Below are 17450 nucleotides of genomic sequence, written 5' to 3' on the forward strand. Positions count from 1 at the left end.
ATCATTTTTTCATATGTCTCGTGGCCTTTTGTATGTCCCCTTTGGAAAAGTGTCTAGTCCCGTCTTTTGCCCATTGTTCAATTGGATTGTTTGTCTTCTTTTGTTAAATTATATGAGTTCTTTATATACTTTGTATATTAACCTCTTATCTGATATAACATTGGCCAATATGTTCTCCCATGCAGTGGGCTTTCTTGTTGTTTTGTTGATGGTTTCTTTTGCTGTGCAGAAGCTTTTTATTTTGATGTAGTCCCATTTGTTTATTTTCTCCTTAGTTTCCATTGCCCTAGGAGCTGTATTGTTAAATATATTGCTACAACAAATGTCTGCTATTTGAAAAGTTTTAATTAAAAAAAAAAATCAGTGTGTATTCTAGCCAGTTCTTTCCAGCTGCCCTCTCAGGTCCTAGCCCTCCTTTCTTATTTGCTTAGAGGATTTATTAGCTGTTTGAACCTTCCTGTGGAAGTTGATCTGAGATCCTCTTTTCAATTGCCATCTAACTCTAGCTCCATGGAGAACTGGGTCACTAGCCTGGCCGAGAGCAATCCTGGCAAGTCCAACTTAGAAGGGAAGGCTTGTCAAGGAAGTGGCTAAGCCCTGTCACCCCAAACTTCCACTCCTAAAAATCAAAGTAAAGACTTATGTTTTTCTGAGCCTGAGTGAGTTTTGTGATTAGGTTCCATCTTGGAAGGTTCTGTTTGTGTGAGCTTGGTCTCCTGGTCTCTTGTTTTCATGAAAGGACTATTTGACATTTGACCAAAGGATGATTACAGGCCAGTGGGGATTGGTATCGGTTGATTAACTGCAAGATGTAAGATTGATGAAGTAAATGACCCCAAAAGATAAACAGGTCCTCCATTCAAGGCTTGATTTGATCACCTTCAGCCTACTACCACTGCTTTGGTCAGAAACTACAAATACCATGAAATTTGAGTCAATGCTAATAACTTAACTCTATTGTGCTCAGTGACTTTCACCACGTTGAGTTTAATCCTTGGTGGTAAGAGTCAGCAGGGATAACTAGCATTTTAAGTAAAGTGCTAGGAGCCTGAAACATGTAAATTTGAAGGAGGTTTGTTCCCCTGCAGATGATTTAAATGTTAAGTACATCCCCATGCAGGGGATACACGAAATGGAATCTGAAAACTATTATCTCCTGTAGAAATGAACTCTCAATTTACTCACTGCACAGGAAGGGCAGATTCTAGTCATTTTCACTGCCAGCAGGTGCCCTTTCTATGCATAATAGACTTGGCAAGTGTAATTAACACATGAGGACCACTGCTGCCAGTTTTTCTTCAGGTACATGCTGCTAGGAGTTTTCAGGACAACAGGGTAGTGTAGGCTGTAAGAGCTTTTTACAGTGTACTTGAAGATGAGGTGTTCATTGACTTCAGACAAAGACATGTTAAAAGGGTCTGTGCCCAGACCCTGCTGTTGGTAGCATAGGTCATGGTCCTTGAGCTCAGAGACCCCAAGAGCTGTCATGCAACCTTTGGTAGAACAGAGGCCAGTGGAGCAAAGTTCTGGGATGCAGTGAGTAAATGGAAAGTATGATGCTGAAACCCCACAATTATGTGGAAGACTTTAATTGCATATTCACAAATACAACAACCAATTATCTGAGTTAACTTTAATTAGAGCTATAATCACAGATTTTAATTATCTGAATAAATCGATTTAGCACAAATGGTCTTCCCTAAATATTTCCCAACTTAATTTTTTCAAGTCCCTTCCCATTTCTGAAGAGGGTGGTAGAGAAAGCACCTGCACTTTGGATTTAGGCAGATCTAGTTCGCATCTCAGTTTCATCTCTTATTAGCTGTGAAACCATTAAAAATCTATTTTGCACCTCTGACCTGCAGTTTTTTTTCTGTAAAATGGGTTTAATTTATCAACTTTGAAGGAAGGCTTTAGGAGTTATAGATATTGGTCATCAAGTGGCACACAGGAGCCATTTAGTGAATGGTGGTTGCTCTTATCATGGTTATTATAAATATGGGACATGGATTTTGGTTTCCAGAAGGGTTTAACTTGCATTAAACATTATTCTTGCTTCTATAGTCTGTGAGCTCAGGGAAGAAATTTATAATTCATCTTCTCTTTTTACCCCTCAGATTGTTTTTATTTTGATTTTTTTTTTATTTAACTTGAGTTATTGTATGGTTGTTTTCATTTGCAGCTGTGGCATAAGAATGAAAAGAAAAGAAACAAAAGCAGATGGCAGAGAAAACGAAAGGAGTAAGACATTTCCAGCCCTTATGAATATTTAAAAACATGTGCTGCTAGTTCCTTTCTACTTTAGATCTGTACCATTCTCCTAACTTTGAAAATGAAAATGAAAATGATCCCTACCTTGGCTGATGGCAGCCCTGACCTTGGCCAGTGTTGGCAGAGCCCTCCCACTTCTGGGATTAACTTGCTGATGAGAATCAACATTCCCTTTCATTAAAATCACCATCTATTGAGTCCAGTGTGTGTGTCAAGCTCTTTATAAACATTATTGCAAATATTCAAAATCAAGGTATAAGGCAAGTATTATTAGTTCCATTGTATAGATTCAGAAATTGATGCTCAGAGGGGTTAGTAACATACCCACTGTCAACAGCTAAGAAATGGGAGAGCCTGAATTTGCAATCCAAGGCCACCTGATATTAAAACTTTGTTGACTAACACTCCAAAATGTTAGAAAAGAAGTTGTACCCATCACCAAGATTTGTGAAAAAAAATCCTTGTAGGCTTCTTGATGACTTGCTAATTGTAAACTTATGTTATCATTGATTAATTATTCATTCATTCAGCAAATATTTATAGAGCACTTACTATGTACCAGGCAATCTAATTAAGCGTTGCTAATAAAAAGTCCATATGGTATTTCCCATGTAAATTCCCTTTTCTCCCTTATTTATTCAGAAGCAGTCCTAAATAAGGACCACAAATCATTTCCCAAATTTAATTGTTTATTTGGGTTATTTTGGACACTTGTTAACACACCTTTGTGATAAAACATTTCCACATAAGATCAGGACAAGTTCTCGTGTTCCCCTAAAGAATAGGCAGGTCAAGAGCCAAGTTAGTAACTAACTTCTGATGCTTGCTGAGGGCATAGTTGAACCGAAAAGTTAAATCAGATACACACAATTAAGGTTTGGATTTTGCATTTGCCTTTGTAAAATGCATTGTAGTTCCTGATGTTTATTTCCAGGTGACTCTGGAAGCCATTCTTCTACTCATAGTGGGCATACTTTGATTCTCTGTGAGAGACACTGGTTCTAGGTTCTTTATATGTAGTGCATGTAGAGTTCTGAACCAAACCCCCATGTCCCATCCTGTATTCCATCTAGAGTTCTTAGCAAACAGTCTGAAGTATTCCTGATCTCAGGGTGCACAGTCTACATGGGTGATGGGGCATCAATCTAGACATAGCTGTGAAGTGACATCTGGACAATCAGATGGCTCCACTCCAATCTTTATCTTCATTGATGCCATGAAATGTTGCATAGGGAATAAATTGCTAAAGTAAGTGGGATTGTTGACATTCTTGGTGGCAGAAATAGAATTCATTGAAGTGTGGTATGGTGGAAACAAAACTTGGCTTTGGTTCTGGCTTCTCTATTTATTAGCTTTGAGGTCACTGAACCTCTTTGAGCCTACTTTCTCCTCTGTCAAGGAGGAATAGTAATTACTACTGATGCAAAACAGGTACTCTATTTAATAGTAGGAACTATTTTTGTTATTAATGACTGTATATGTATTTATAGTCAATATGTATTACTGTGTTATGTAGATTTTGTTAAAGATTTCCATTTTGTGACAAGTACTCTCCCCCAGCATCAGCAGCTATATTCCCACAATGGTGCTGAGACTGGCAAGGTGTCCCTTTACCATGGGAATGACCCTTCCCCAGGTAAGGAAGGCAGTTGTCTGCAGCCTACCCACCACATGGCCCTCCACCTCTTCTGCTGCTGCATCTAAGCATCTGGACCTGCCCTGCTGGTCCTACCCTCCAGAAGCCCTGCTGCTGCCTGATGTGGGACAGGGCAGCAGGCTGCCTCCCCAGCCCCGTTTCTGACTAGCCTCCATGGGACAGAGCTGGCTCTGATCTCTGCTTATGAGACCAAGCCTGAGCCTGGTTTTCCATTTCTTCAGACACATTCTGTATGTAATTCCTCACTCCTTTCTGACCAGGAGCTTGTCTTGAACCCAACACTTAGAAAACTCTGAAACTAAGGCACGGTGTCATGGTCTTAGGAGCAAAGACAGTCTAGATATGTTCCTGATCATCAATAGAACAGGATCCACAGACCATGTGATGCCCTCACCACAAAACCTACAGCAGTGGAGAGCTTTTGTGATGTGTCCCTGCCTCTCTGAGTTTGGGCACAAGGGAGAATACACCAAGCACAGGCACAGGGCTAGGCTCAGAGTCATCTCTCAATTGGATTTGTTTTCCCCTTAAACAGTAGACAGACTGAGAGGCTAAGAAGGAAATTGGATGCTGTGCATCTTGGCATGTGGCATGCCGTAGTCCTGGAACACAAAATCTTTTTTCCTTATCACCAGTTGCGTTTTCAACTTTTACATTTTTTGGTTTGTTTTGTTACTTTCTCTTTATTTTTCCATAGATCTCTTTCTCTTTTTCTCTTCTTGTTTCTTTTGTAGCTCATTCAGTCCTGCATTTCTACAAGGGTCTCATGGGCTGCTGGTGGCTGACATTCTGAGGTTTCCCTTTTGCAGCTGGCTCTAGCTGTTATGGTTCTCATTGAACTCTCTGGGGCAATCAAGAGCCCCGTCTCCTGACCTTTCCTCTGTGATTAACTTCTGCTCCAGTGGTCTTAGCCATGGAGCCCTTCTTGACGTTTTGCAAGTCTGTCTCCTTTTGGGGAGACCAATGAGGCCCAGAAGGGAGGGCTGCTCCAGGCTTTGATGTTGACCTTACAGGTTTTCTTCCAGGCATTATCTTTGTAACTCAAGTGTTCATTCGGTTGAGTTCAGTGGCTGGAGCTCTAAAGGCCTCTCTCCCAACCCCCAGAGTTATTACTCCACAAAGCCATAGGGCCACACTCAGAGGGCATTGTCCTTGCTCTCCCCCTTCACCCATCAGCTCCAGTGATACACACATGTCTCAGATTAGCAAACCATCTCCAGTGCCCAACTCCACACACACCCAGCTCCTCCACTGTGGTGAGACCTGTGGTGTGGCTGCCAAAATTGCAGGTGAAAATTAGGCAGTCTCTGCCTCCTCCCCTAGTCTAGACTTGCTCCTTTCCTCTCAGGGATCCTACCATCCTCTGCCATGGCTCATAAATCATGTAGGGCCAGTTGGAAAACAGGCAAAAAGTTGAATACCTTTTCCCCAAAGAAACCTTGATTAACTCATGGCATTTACACCCCTTCTACTTTCCAATCCGTGTTTTCTGCCTCTCACCAGCTGTGACCTTTGTCAAGTCACTTAGCCTCTTTGAGCCATAGGTTCCTCTGTGAATTACGGAGATCAGGTGTGCAAGATTGCTGCGAGGATGAAATGAGGTGGTCACAGCACCTATAAGTGTGCCCGCAGCAGGGACACACACAGTTTGTGCTTGTTTAATGTCTGCTGTTACCCCTAAAATAGGCAGGAACCAGAACTCTCTTTTTCTCTTCTCTATCCTCAGACCATGTGGTACCTGACACATAGTAATATTTGTTGGCTGTCTGACCAGCATATAGAAAACCACACATAATAAATGCATCATAAGATGTTAATTTTCTTTTTCCCTTCACCATTGTTTTTAAAAGTTCAAGTGCCTGAGTGACTGTTTTCCTCTATGGACACCAGGAATCACATTATGCTACTAGTTCCCGCTTTGGCTTGGCAGCTCGAGTGCTCAGAGGCAGATCTGTGGGCCCCCAGCAGGTGTGAAGAACCTCACCGCACACAATTGAAGTGCTAACCTCCCCCCAGCTTGCACTTTTTTCCTTTGCCCCTATTTCTTTTTCTACTTTTATTGCCCTATTGAACATGTTTATATAAACTACCTTAAATCTTGCCTGGGACAAAAAAGAGTATCGATTAATTTATTAAAGCTAGTAAAGCAAGTGTAGTTTTCTCCTGGCTATGAAGTGTCCAGGTGCTATTTGATTTTTTAGCTATAAATATCAAATAACCATTTTTTTCTTTTTCTAAATATACTAGAGGCCCAGTGCACAAATTCATGCACAAGTGGGGTCCCTCTGGGTGCCCTGCAGGGATCGACTGAAACCTGTAGTCCAACACCTCCTGCAGCTCCTACCTGCCGCTCCCGCTCATCCCGGCCCCACTGTGCCTGCTGTGGGTTCGTGCCCAATCAGTCCCAATCAGGAGAGGCTCGTGCTGCCACAGTAACACTCACCAGCCATTAGTCCTGCGTCTGGTGCCCTCCCAAGGGGAGTGGCCTGCGGGATTGGGCTGAAACCAGCTCTCCTGCATCCCCTACGGGGTCCCAGATTGCGAGAGGGCGCAGGCCAGGCCACAATCAGTGCACAGTCGGGCCAGGGAGGACTTCAGGCATGTCCAGCCCATCTTGCTCAGTCCCAATTGGCCGGACCCCAGCAGCAAGCTCTCCTACCAGTCAGAGCATCTGCCCGTTGGTGGTTATTGCATGTCATAGCGACTGGTTGACCAGTTGACTGTCTGCCCCCTGGTGGTCAGTGCACATCATAGTGAGTGGTTGAGCAGCCTTAGCATATCATTAGCATATTACACTTTGATTGGTTGGTTGGTTGTTCTGCTGTTCGGTCTATTTGCATACTACCCTTTTATTATATAGGATTTTTATGATTTCAGAGAAGGAGGGAGAAGAGAGAGATAGAAACATCAATGATGAGAATCATTGACCAGAATCAAACTGTGAGCTCCTGGTTCATAGATTGATGCTCAACCACTGAGCCACGCCAGCCAGGCCCATTTTTTTTTCTTAAGTGTGACATAGCGGTTAAAAGAACTTTAGCAAAAATAGCATAAGAGGCTTTGAAGTAGAAGGATTTGGGCGGGAATCACCATCAACTGTGTCCATGCACAAGTTTCCAAGAATCCCTTTTTTAATCTTTGAGATGGAGGGTGCAGGTTGGATAATTTGAGGATGAAACGAGGTGAGTTAGCGCAAGCCCCAGCACAGCCCTTGGTGTTTGGTGAGCGCTCAGTGCATACGTAGCAGCCCCACTGTCCTTATTCTGCCTGCTCTGCATATGGAAACGAGCCCGCCCACTTCTCCTGCGACTGACAGTCTAAAATAATCACACAAATCAGATGTGACTTATGCCAAATGGACAGCCCAGATGAAAGCTTGTAAAAAGTGGGGCGTTAGCAACCATTGGGCACTCCGAACCTGGGGCTTGAGGGGGCAGCAGGACTTAAGGGGTGAAGGGGACTGAGGCCCACGAAGAACCCAAGGCAGGTTTAGAATAGGAAGCTCCTTGGTGAGGGGTGTTCGGACAGAGTGTAGAGGGGCTGGGACTGGCTCAGCTGCTGGCCGGCCTTCAGGGAACATAAAGTCTTCCAACCTCCTTTCACTCCTCCTTCCCAGCCTGGCAATTGCTGGTCTGGGAAATAATAAGCTTTATCTTAGGAAAACAGACTTGGGTTCTAGTCTCAGTTTTGTCATTTATTAGCTGTGTGACATGAATGAATGTTCAGCTTCCCAGCCTTCATTGCTTTTTCTATACATTGGTGGTAGTAATAGTACCCCCTCACACTGTTGCCTTGAGGATCCACTGAGAAAATGCCCGTGTAGCCGTTAGCTGAGTGCCGGCAAAGGCATAGTAAACAGTGGCTGCTCTCCCTAGCTCCCTGTGCAACAATGGCCATTATATTAGCCTGTAGACCATCTCTCTGGTCACTTTCAGTGAGACCAAAGCTGTGGTTATTTGTGTTCTCCGACACGATGTGTTGTATGCTCTTTGTTCTTGTTCTTTATCCCTTTCTTTTGTCCTTGAACCTCTCTAACAATGCCAGGCCTCGTTATTTCAGAACAGAATTTAAAATGCTTGGACAAGCTGTGTTTACACTTCTGTTTCTTTTCCAAAAAAGAAAAAAAAAAGGCAAGAAAAGAAACTCTCAAACAAGTAAGACCTGTTTCAGAGTTTTCATTTCCTTGGAAAATGGTGAACTGAGGAAAGTCTTGTGGGATCCACTTTGCCCCATCAGGGTATTTGGTTAAGAAGGTGGTGTGCCTCAGAAGTAAGATGGGTGCTGTGTTGTGTAAATTGTAATGCTAACTATGCATTTATATGGGGAAAAATGGAAAGAAAAACAGTGGATCTTCCAAATCCCTGGGCAGCTCTAAACTGGTTGCTTTCTGAAGTAAAGAGGTGTTGCTCACCTGGGGACCTGAGCCCTCCTACCTCTACCCAGACTTATTAATGGCCCTGCAGTCCCCTCCCCTCCTTGTCTCAGGAAGCCGTATTTTATGTATTTGAGCAGCCAGTGTTCTTTTCTAAATTTTTTTTTAATTTCACCTGACTCTTTTCCAATTAGTTGCTGCTCACCTCAAGGGAACATAATTAAGAGCGCTCAAGTTATCTGGAGGAAAGGAATTAAACAAATTGTGAAAGTGCTGTAATAATGTACAGGGACTGCAGCGCCATTAATAAGTCTGCAGCATCCATATTCATGCCTGATCATTGCTAGGAATGAGCTCATGCTGTAGGACTTACCTGGAAGAGAAATGGTGTATATTCCACGCCCAGCGTTCGTAGGATTGGGTGAATATCTCCCTTGGTAAATCAGCACTGCCTTCTTTCCTTTGGCTGAAATACTGAGTGTGTGCTGTAGGGCACCTTGAACACAGCATGTGCTTTCAGTCCAACAGCCTTAAATTTGAATATGGCTCTACTATTTGCTAGCTGTATGACCTTGGGCAAGTTACTTTACCTTTCTGAGCCTGTTTCCCATTCTGAAAATGTGGAAAATAGTGCTACCTTGAAGACTTGCCTTGAGAATTATGGATAAGTAATGCACTGAAGCAGCTGGGTTAGTAGCTCAATAAATATGAGGTCCTTTTCCCATTAAGAGGATTCAAACTGAACATACATTTCAGGTAAAGGTCATCATATTGTCACTGCTTGACACCAGCAATGGAACCCCTTTCCTTTACAGGAGAGAAGGGGGAAAGAATGGCTTTTACTCTTCCAGGATGTAACTGATGAAGTCAGTACAATAATTCCCAGAGAACAAAGGCCTAGTACAGATATCCCCTAATCTGCTCTTCAGAGATGTACAGTGGTATCCCACAATCGCTGTTAGCCACAGGGTAGTTGTGACACAATTGTCATGGCCTGCCTCTGCATGGACTTGGTCATACTGTTAATATTATCACCACTTTAATGATGTGTGTTATTGGTTCTGTACATGTTGTGTCTAATTGTCGTTTAAAATGTCTGCAAAATTGCACTCAGATTCTGCATTGAAATGTAAAGTCGCTGTGAATGCTGAAAGGTACCAGAGCAGAGAATACAGTGTTTTTTTGCTATTAGTGAAACAGATCTTTGCATTCATATTTTCTTGAAAAGCAGCAAACAAGTTCTTTCTGGGACCTAGTAAAGGAAGATAGTTTTTAGTAGATGAAGTTTTATTGTTCTGTTACCAAGATACCCTTGAGAAAACGTGGACATCTTGATGACTCTGAATCAGAAAATGATTCAGGTGAGTCGGGCTCTGAATGTGAAGAGCTTTTTTAGGAATAGCTTAACTCATTTTGCTCTATTTTCCTTTTAATATATGCCAAAGAGTGATAAGTACTTCTTAAAATGTGTCATCCTACATGATAAGAAAGTAATAAATCAGTTTACTTGGTAGTTTTTGCCTTCTTGGTAGTACATAAAATCAAGAGTAAGTGCCTGGCCAGAGTGGCTCAGTTCGTTGAGCATTGTCCTATGCAGTGAGAGGTTGCCAGTTCGATTCCCGGTCAGGGCACAACCTGGGTTGTGGGTTTGATTCCCCAATCAGAGAGCATTTAGAAGCCAACCAATTAATGTTTCTCTCTCGCTCTCACCAATGTTTCTCTCCTCTCCCCTCCCCTTCCTTCCTGCCTTTAAGCATGTCCTCAGGTGAGGATTGTTTTTTAAAGAGTAAATGTTGCCATCTGAAGAAAGTGATAAACAACCCTACTGAACTCAGTAAGTAGACAGGTGACAGGGGAGTGTGCTGGGAGTGAGAAACCCATGTGTAGAGAGGATGCAGGTCTAGCACCCCACATTCATCATGGAGTCTCTACCATCCTCACCAAGGTTTGCCATTTATCCATCAGAACCAGGCAGGAACAGAAAACCATTCTTTTGGCAATAAGAAAATGGGTCCAGAGGTGCTATCCACGCCAGAGGCTTAGAGATAACCCATTTGGACATGATGACAGTCACTTACTGAGCCTACCATGTGCTGCTCCTATGGCAGGCGCTTGATTGATTATCTTTAATCCCTGCAACAGTCCTGAAGATTTCCATTGGGGCAGGTATTACTGTTTTAGAAAACACACTGCCAAAATATAACAAAAGATGTAACAAACAGTCCTGCCCTTTGACTTAGTAATTCCATGTTTGGGAGTTTGTGCACATGACGTTGTTTTTCATTGAATGTAACTTATAATGAAAAGCTGGAAGGGACTTAATGTCTAATTCTAGGAATAGGGTTCAATAAATTATGTACATCTATACTTCGTGGAATATTACACAGTTTTAAAAATAATAATCACAATTATTTTATAAAAATGGGAAATGTTAATGTAGCCAAGGAGAAAACAATAAAATGCATGCACTCTATAATTTCAAAGATATAAAAATGTTTGTTAACATGGCCAATATTGGGGGAGAATAATATAAAAATAAAAGTAGTTGTGTTAAGATGACTTGATAATGGGTGAGTGAAGAGGAAGAAAGAAAAACTTCTTTTCTCCCCCAAGAAAAACTTCTCTCGGCAATAAAAAGCCGTAGAAAACTTGTTTCAAAGAAAATGAGTCAGTAGCAGCAATGATTATTGAGATATATTGAGAATAGAAATTGTTTTCAAAACACACCTAGAACTACCCAGTTACATATTTACTACTTTGAGATGTTAAGGAGATTCTGGGTTTCTTTTTTTTCCCCCCTTCTTCCCACTTGGAATTTGTAATTAGTATATCTGCAGAGCAAAAATTCAGTAGATTCGGGGAAGTGTTTGAGGCTTTGTAAGCAAAGGACAACAATGTAAAAGGTATTTGTCTAAATTTGCATTTGTATAAAACATGGAGCTGCTGTGATTTCAGAATAAATGTGTTTTAAATATTTTCTAAATACAGAGCTGTTGCAGCCCTAACAATACTTGGCTAAGAAACTACATTTCTATGATAGGCCATTGTTACTCCTTGGAAAATAATTGGGTTTTTAAAAAGGCCCCCTTACCAATACTGAGGAATGCGTCCACTTTGTCCCTTCTTGCATCTGCAGTGCTTTCTGTAAGACTCCTCTTCCTCTCTTTCAGGATATCATTGTTTTTTATTGCAGGACAAAAGGGCATGGCATTAAAACCGACATATTTAGAATTCTAGAAAATGTTTCTTTTTCAGATAAGAGCCTGTTTGTATTGAATTATACAGAGTCTTTTGCTGTATGTGTTTATTTTCACTGCTTTCTCACAATTGTTGGAATGTTTTTTTCTGTGCATTAATTCATTGATTGGAATTTCAGTTTAGAAATACTAATTAAAACTCAGCGTTATTGGTCAATTGCAGGATCAAATGTAGGAGCTAGAAAAGTTGATAAGGATTTGATTAAACATTATGGATCTTTTTTCTCCCTTCTACGTGTTAGGCTGTGCTCTGGACACATTAACAAGTGGCCATTTTTCTGGAATTCTGCACTCTTCCTGCTTCCTTTCATTATATTAGGCAAGGTTCCACTAGATGAGACATTTGTACTCCTAAGACTTCCTGCCAGGGTTCAGACTTTGTATTTTTGACATTGAAGCTGTCGTTTTCCTGAAGCTACTTAATTAGAAACACATTCATTTCAGTGTACACTGGAAAAAACTTGGATAGCAGAGCCAGGCACACTGGGAAGTTTGAGCATTTGTGTAGCTGGCAGCTAAACTAATGGTTTACAGTTTAAGGGGAAAAAATATCGTAGGGCATTTCCTTGCCCCTGGAAGCGAAGAGAAGCTGAATGTGCACAGCAGATACCTATTTTTAAAAGAGAGAAGAGGAAGAAAGAAAAAAGACAACTCCACTTTCACTGCAGTTGTGTATATAATTCTTTCTTCAGCTATTGTCAAATACAAAAGTCTTCTAGGAGAATAGTTCCCAAACTGTGCTGCTAATATTCAAGTCTGTTTTACAGGCTTCCAAGATATATCACTGCTGAGATCTTAGTAAGGAGGACATTTTATATTCTGGGGAACGATTTTTGCTTGAAGAATTTTATTTGTCAAATGGTAATGAGGGAATTGTGCCCTTTCTTATTTTTAAATGTTTGAGCAATTTTAAAATGCACAACTGATGTTTTAGAACCTTCATTGCCTATCCATTGCTTCGGGATAAAAGCCTAACCTCCTTAGTATTAAATTGGAAGCAAACCTCTCCTTTCTCATTTCTTACCACTCCGTGTTTCCCCAACCCTGTCTCCAAGAAAGCCAGCCTGCAGGTCTGTTCCCACTCTCCCAGCTGCCCCAGAGGAAAGGTACCTGGTCACCTCAGTCTGAGCCAGATATCTTATCTCTAGGCTCATAAAATACCCTTTGCACCTTTCACAGGATGTATCACATATATATGTATCACACTGGAGAGACATAGAAAAATTGCCAGTCGTTCCCTCCCTCCTTACTCCTTGACCTCCATCCCCTACCCCCAAGAAAAAGGTCGTGTAGGAGGTGGGCCTGGGGATTTTAGGTTTGGTATTACAAAGTCTGTATGGCACAGAGGAAGAGACTTTGAAGTCAAATTCTAAGTTTTCCATTTACTTTGTTCTGTGGCATTAGATAAACTCTCTGGACCTGTCTCCTCATTTGTAAAATGGAGATAATGCCTACCTTGTATAGTTATTGTGTGGATTAGGAAGATAGATTTGAGCTTCCTTATATAATGCTCAGCACACTTGTCATTGGTAAGCAACATCGTAAGTGATAATGGAGGGGCAGGGGGAGAAGGGAGAGGGGTACGCAGAATCCTGAAACCAAAGAAGGTCAATCCATGATGCCCAGGCTTTCAAACTTTGGAGTTGGGTTATGGTCTCCTGCTCAGTCTCCAACTTAGGAGCCCACTGCCCTGTGAATGAAGTTGTTGGAAGGGGTTTTGTGAATTGTCGTGTCATCCAGTGCCCTGTGTGCAGTTGGGGAGGAGGTGCTTACTGGTTGCTCTCTATGTGCCTTTTCAAATTAGAGTGGACAGTTAGATCACATCTCTTGATGGCAGAAGGAAACAGCAAATAAAAAATCATTCTTTATTCAACCTTGTTAACTGCTTTTCCTATTATAATTGTGGCAATGATAGTTCCCATTTGTACGAGGAACTGTACCAATCACTCGATGTCTATTTTCTCTTGTTCTGATAGAAACCTCTACCAGTTTGCTTCTAACATCCCATTTTAAAGATGAGGCAACTGAGACCAGGCAGCTGCCTAGCTGCTATTTTAGGGACTAACGCCAGAGTCGGTTCTTCCTGCCACCTGTGCGGCTTCCAGTGCTGCCTGCATTTTGAAATTCTTCTGAAGTTTCTAGGCTTGGGAACAAAATGTCACATTAGGATTTTTGTTGTGAAAGGAACTGTAACTGTGCATACGTTTATTAAAACAGTTTTTCTCCAAATAGTGAACCATCTGTAATTTTCTGTCGGAAGCAACAGACATTAAAGCAGCTGTGTGTCTCTGTTTCTCTTCACAGTGCTCCCATGCCCTACCTCATAGGAATCCACTTAAGTTTAATGGAGGTAAGTTGGCACCTTTCCTCCCTACATCTCCCTACTTGGCCGTTTTGTTTTGAAAAGACACAGTGTTTGAATTCACAGCTCTCCACGTGGGAGCCTGTGGAAGCAGCGCTTGGTGCACAGTGCCCTCTCAGGGGCACAGAGCTGAGCGGTCCACTTAGACCCTTTCCACTGGGCCCTTGTTCCAGTGTTTGTCCTCTCTGCATGGAGATTGTCAGTTTTCATGGGTGAGGGAGCGAAGTTCCAAGAGGCAGGAGGAAAAAGGTCCTCAAGGGTTTGAACAAGGGAAGGGAAATGATTTGCCTTTCAAAATGATGTTTATTCTAAACCACTACAACAGTGTTACATTTTTTATTGTAGAAATGTGGTGTAAAAATATAGAGAAGTATAAAGAGGAAAATTAAAATTATCCAAAATTCCATTATTCTAAATTCAACCAGTTAGCATTTCCTGCTGGTCTTTATTTTATGAATATATATTTTGTATAAATGTACCTAATTGATATGTGTTTTATATATAGTTTTGTTTTTATATGTCACTTAATATTATGGCATGGGGATTTCAACATGTTTTTAATTATTCTCAATAAGAATCATTTTCCGTTTGCTACCTGTCATTCCACGGTTTGGATCTATCACAACTTAACCATTTTCTGTTATTCTAGGACATTTAGGTTGTTTATACTTTTTCACTAATATAAGTCGCATTTCAGTGAACATCTTTATGCATAAGGTTTTATCTGCATTTTACTTAGTTTCTTAGCATAGAACCCGTAATGTAGAAATGCTTGGTCAAAGCTATGACTGATGACAGATTGCTTTCTGCATGGCTGTACCAATTAGATAGCAGTTCTTTTAAAGGACTTATCTGGGCTTTTGTGAGCGCCATTGATTTGTAGATATGAACCCCAAGCTTTTCCCTCCTCGGGAGAGAGCTTAAATTTGTACTAGAGCAAAATGGGGTGGGAGGTGGGGGGCTTGCCTATTTTGCACAGGAGATAAGCTTAGCGGAAAAATCTAAAGCCATATCCGTCTGTGATGATGCTTTGCATGTCTTAAAGGAAGTGCTACTTCTCTTCTTCTGTTCCCTTCATTTCACGTCGACGAGGACCACCTGCTTCTTCGCTAACTGTTGCACACTGTGCTATTGTGCTTACGAAAATGAAACAAGTTGGTTATCGAAAAACCTGTTTGTTTGACATTGAGAATCTTGATCAAAATAGACCACAGAAATCTGCTCAAATTTCTAATTTGACAGGACGGCCATGTGGCTCCTACATTCTGTTAACAGTTCCTCCTTGTCATCACCCAGCCCTGAGCACATACAGTACACAGTTTACGGACTATCTTGGGTGGTGTATTTAGATCAGATTGAAGAGATTTCTTGGGTGTTTTACCTTTGTTTGTCAAATTCGGGGGTGTATTTAAAGCTCCTGTGTGAAAATTTTAAATTGAACACCTTCTAATAGGCTGTCAGTGCCAATTGTTATAGAGTTTGAAACACTAATCTAAATACCATTTGGTCTATTGGAGTGCACAGCTCCTTTCTGCCTCTCCTCCTGCCCACCAGACTGTGCTAGCAAGGCTGTATCAGATTCCTTTCATTCCTGGTAACATCAGCATTGTCCAAGTTTCTAGTTTCTGCCTGCTTTTCTTCTACACATGCCTGCCCTCAGTCATCTTGTTTAAGGCTTCCTGTTTCAGCTATCAAGGTAATGTCAATCACTCTCAGCTGTGATTCTAACTAGCATGGCTCTCTCTGAACACAGGTCCAAGCGTTTCAAGTACCAATTGAACTTCACCTAGGTTTGCTACAGATGTCTCAAACTCAGTGTTTTACACACACACACACACACACACACACACTACATCACTCCCCGTCCGGTGTTCCCAGTCCCTGTGAATGGTACCAATGCCTGCAAAGTCACCAAAGTGGGACACACTGAGCGTGGCTGAGTACTCCTCTTCCTTTTGCTTTCTAAATAGGTACCAACTCTCTGACATGTCTCTCGCCGTGTTCCTTCCTTACTGCCTTCATTGACTTTTTATTTGCTTTTCTTGGATTCTTGCAAAGCCTTATTCATTCATCTGCTTAGCAAAATGAAAGCCTCTTAGGCTCCAGACATTTTTATCGGTCCTGGAGGTATGAAGGAAAATATAAAATCCAGTTCATAGTCCCGGCATTTAGTGGGTTGACTTCTACTGGCGCACTCTACCTTTCGTGGCCCTCCTTCCAGTCTTGCTCTGCACCACCCCTGAGTCTGCCCAGTCCCTTTGCTGCTGCCAAGCCTGCTGTCCTCTCAGTGTCCCTTGTTAGCCAGAGTGCTCACCGATCCTAGCCATCTCCACATTCCCACACCTCTGCATGGCCAAGCCCTGCCCTTCTCCAGCTCTTTCAAGAAATCCTCCCATTTTGTCATCGTCTTTCTCTTACTGTCCCTCTTGCTCTGGGTGGTAGATGTTTGCTTCCCCAATCCTCTTCACCATCCCTTGGAGCATGAGTTCTTTGGGAACAAGGACTGTGTTTTATTTATCGTGGTGTCCTCAGCAGCTGTCAGGGCACCAGGCAGGTGCTTTCAGAAAAGAAGGATGAGTGAATGCCTGGGAAGCTGAATTCGGAGCACATGTAGAGCCCCCCAATAGGCATCAAAGTTTTCGGAGAATCCAGCAAAGATGGACAGAGTACATTATTTTACTTTCATATGATTGTAAGTAACTTAAAAGAAGGCCTTTTGTTTATAAAACATGAGATGCAAAATATGCATAATTTTTTAAACTAGCACTTGGGACGGAGTTTTACACTTAGGTGAGTGGGAGTGAGTCGACTCTGCTCAGCCTTTGAGAAGCTTTAAGTGAGAAGATTCGGGAAGCACTGGCCAAGATAAACCTTAGTTCTGTCAATTAGCTAGAGTAGGGGGGAATTTGCCATGCTCAACTCCTGCGTGGTCAGCTCAAAAAAAAAAAAAAGAAGAAGAGAAAAGAAGAAAAATAGTAGTAGACCACATTTGAAGCCAGCTATGACACTTTCTGAACAAAGTAGCATTTCCTGGGTGTGCTGGGCAACCATGAACTTCCAGTGTTGGAATTTAGTCTTCTCATCGCCTCCTATGGATTTAACTCAAACTCAGCGCTCTAGTCGTGCTTTTTGATTGGGTTTATGTGGTTCTATTATACCCTTCAAATGAGAGGGCTGCTTCCCGTGAGATTTCTTCCAGGAACTATGGGGCTGTAATACTGGGGGAGGAGCTTGTACCTAGGGCCACAGGAGACCTGTCCAAGGAAGGAGCTTGGGAAGGCCCATCTCCTCCCACATTCTAGTTTTCTTACTGGCAATTCAGCAAGAGGCTTATTTTTGACTGTCTTGTTATTTTTTTCTTGAAAGCTATAGGCACCTTATTATGCCTTTGCATATGTGCCAGAATTTTTTAAACTTCAAATGAATGTGGCAGATGTTCATAAAAGTTTAGAAAAAGCTACCATAGGAAGACTTTTTAACCATTTTTATGACACTCAAATTTGTTTCACAAAAAGAAATATAAGTTATAAC

The 17450-nt window shown here is 41.8% G+C and overlaps 1 protein-coding gene and 1 long non-coding RNA gene across 3 annotated transcripts in view; one reads left to right on the forward strand and one right to left on the reverse strand.

Moving 5' to 3' along the window:
• LOC107183888 overlaps positions 1-8881 on the reverse strand; it is an 11317-nt gene extending 2436 nt beyond the window's left edge. The window contains exons 1-2 of the long non-coding RNA XR_001514709.1: positions 8872-8881; positions 880-886 (exon numbers count right to left, since the gene is read on the reverse strand). This is a non-coding gene — a long non-coding RNA (uncharacterized LOC107183888). The remainder of the gene's footprint in view (positions 1-879; positions 887-8871) is intronic.
• Positions 1-17450, forward strand: part of DENND1A (DENN/MADD domain containing 1A) — a 446857-nt gene that overhangs the window by 242149 nt on the left and 187258 nt on the right. For both annotated transcript variants that reach the window (XM_015567102.1, XM_015567103.1), the window contains one exon: positions 13862-13907. In XM_015567102.1, coding sequence (XP_015422588.1) covers positions 13862-13907 — 46 coding nt within the window. The remainder of the gene's footprint in view (positions 1-13861; positions 13908-17450) is intronic.

Source organism: Myotis davidii, unplaced genomic scaffold, assembly GCF_000327345.1.
Source record: "Myotis davidii unplaced genomic scaffold, ASM32734v1 scaffold142, whole genome shotgun sequence".
NCBI lineage: Eukaryota > Metazoa > Chordata > Mammalia > Chiroptera > Vespertilionidae > Myotis > Myotis davidii.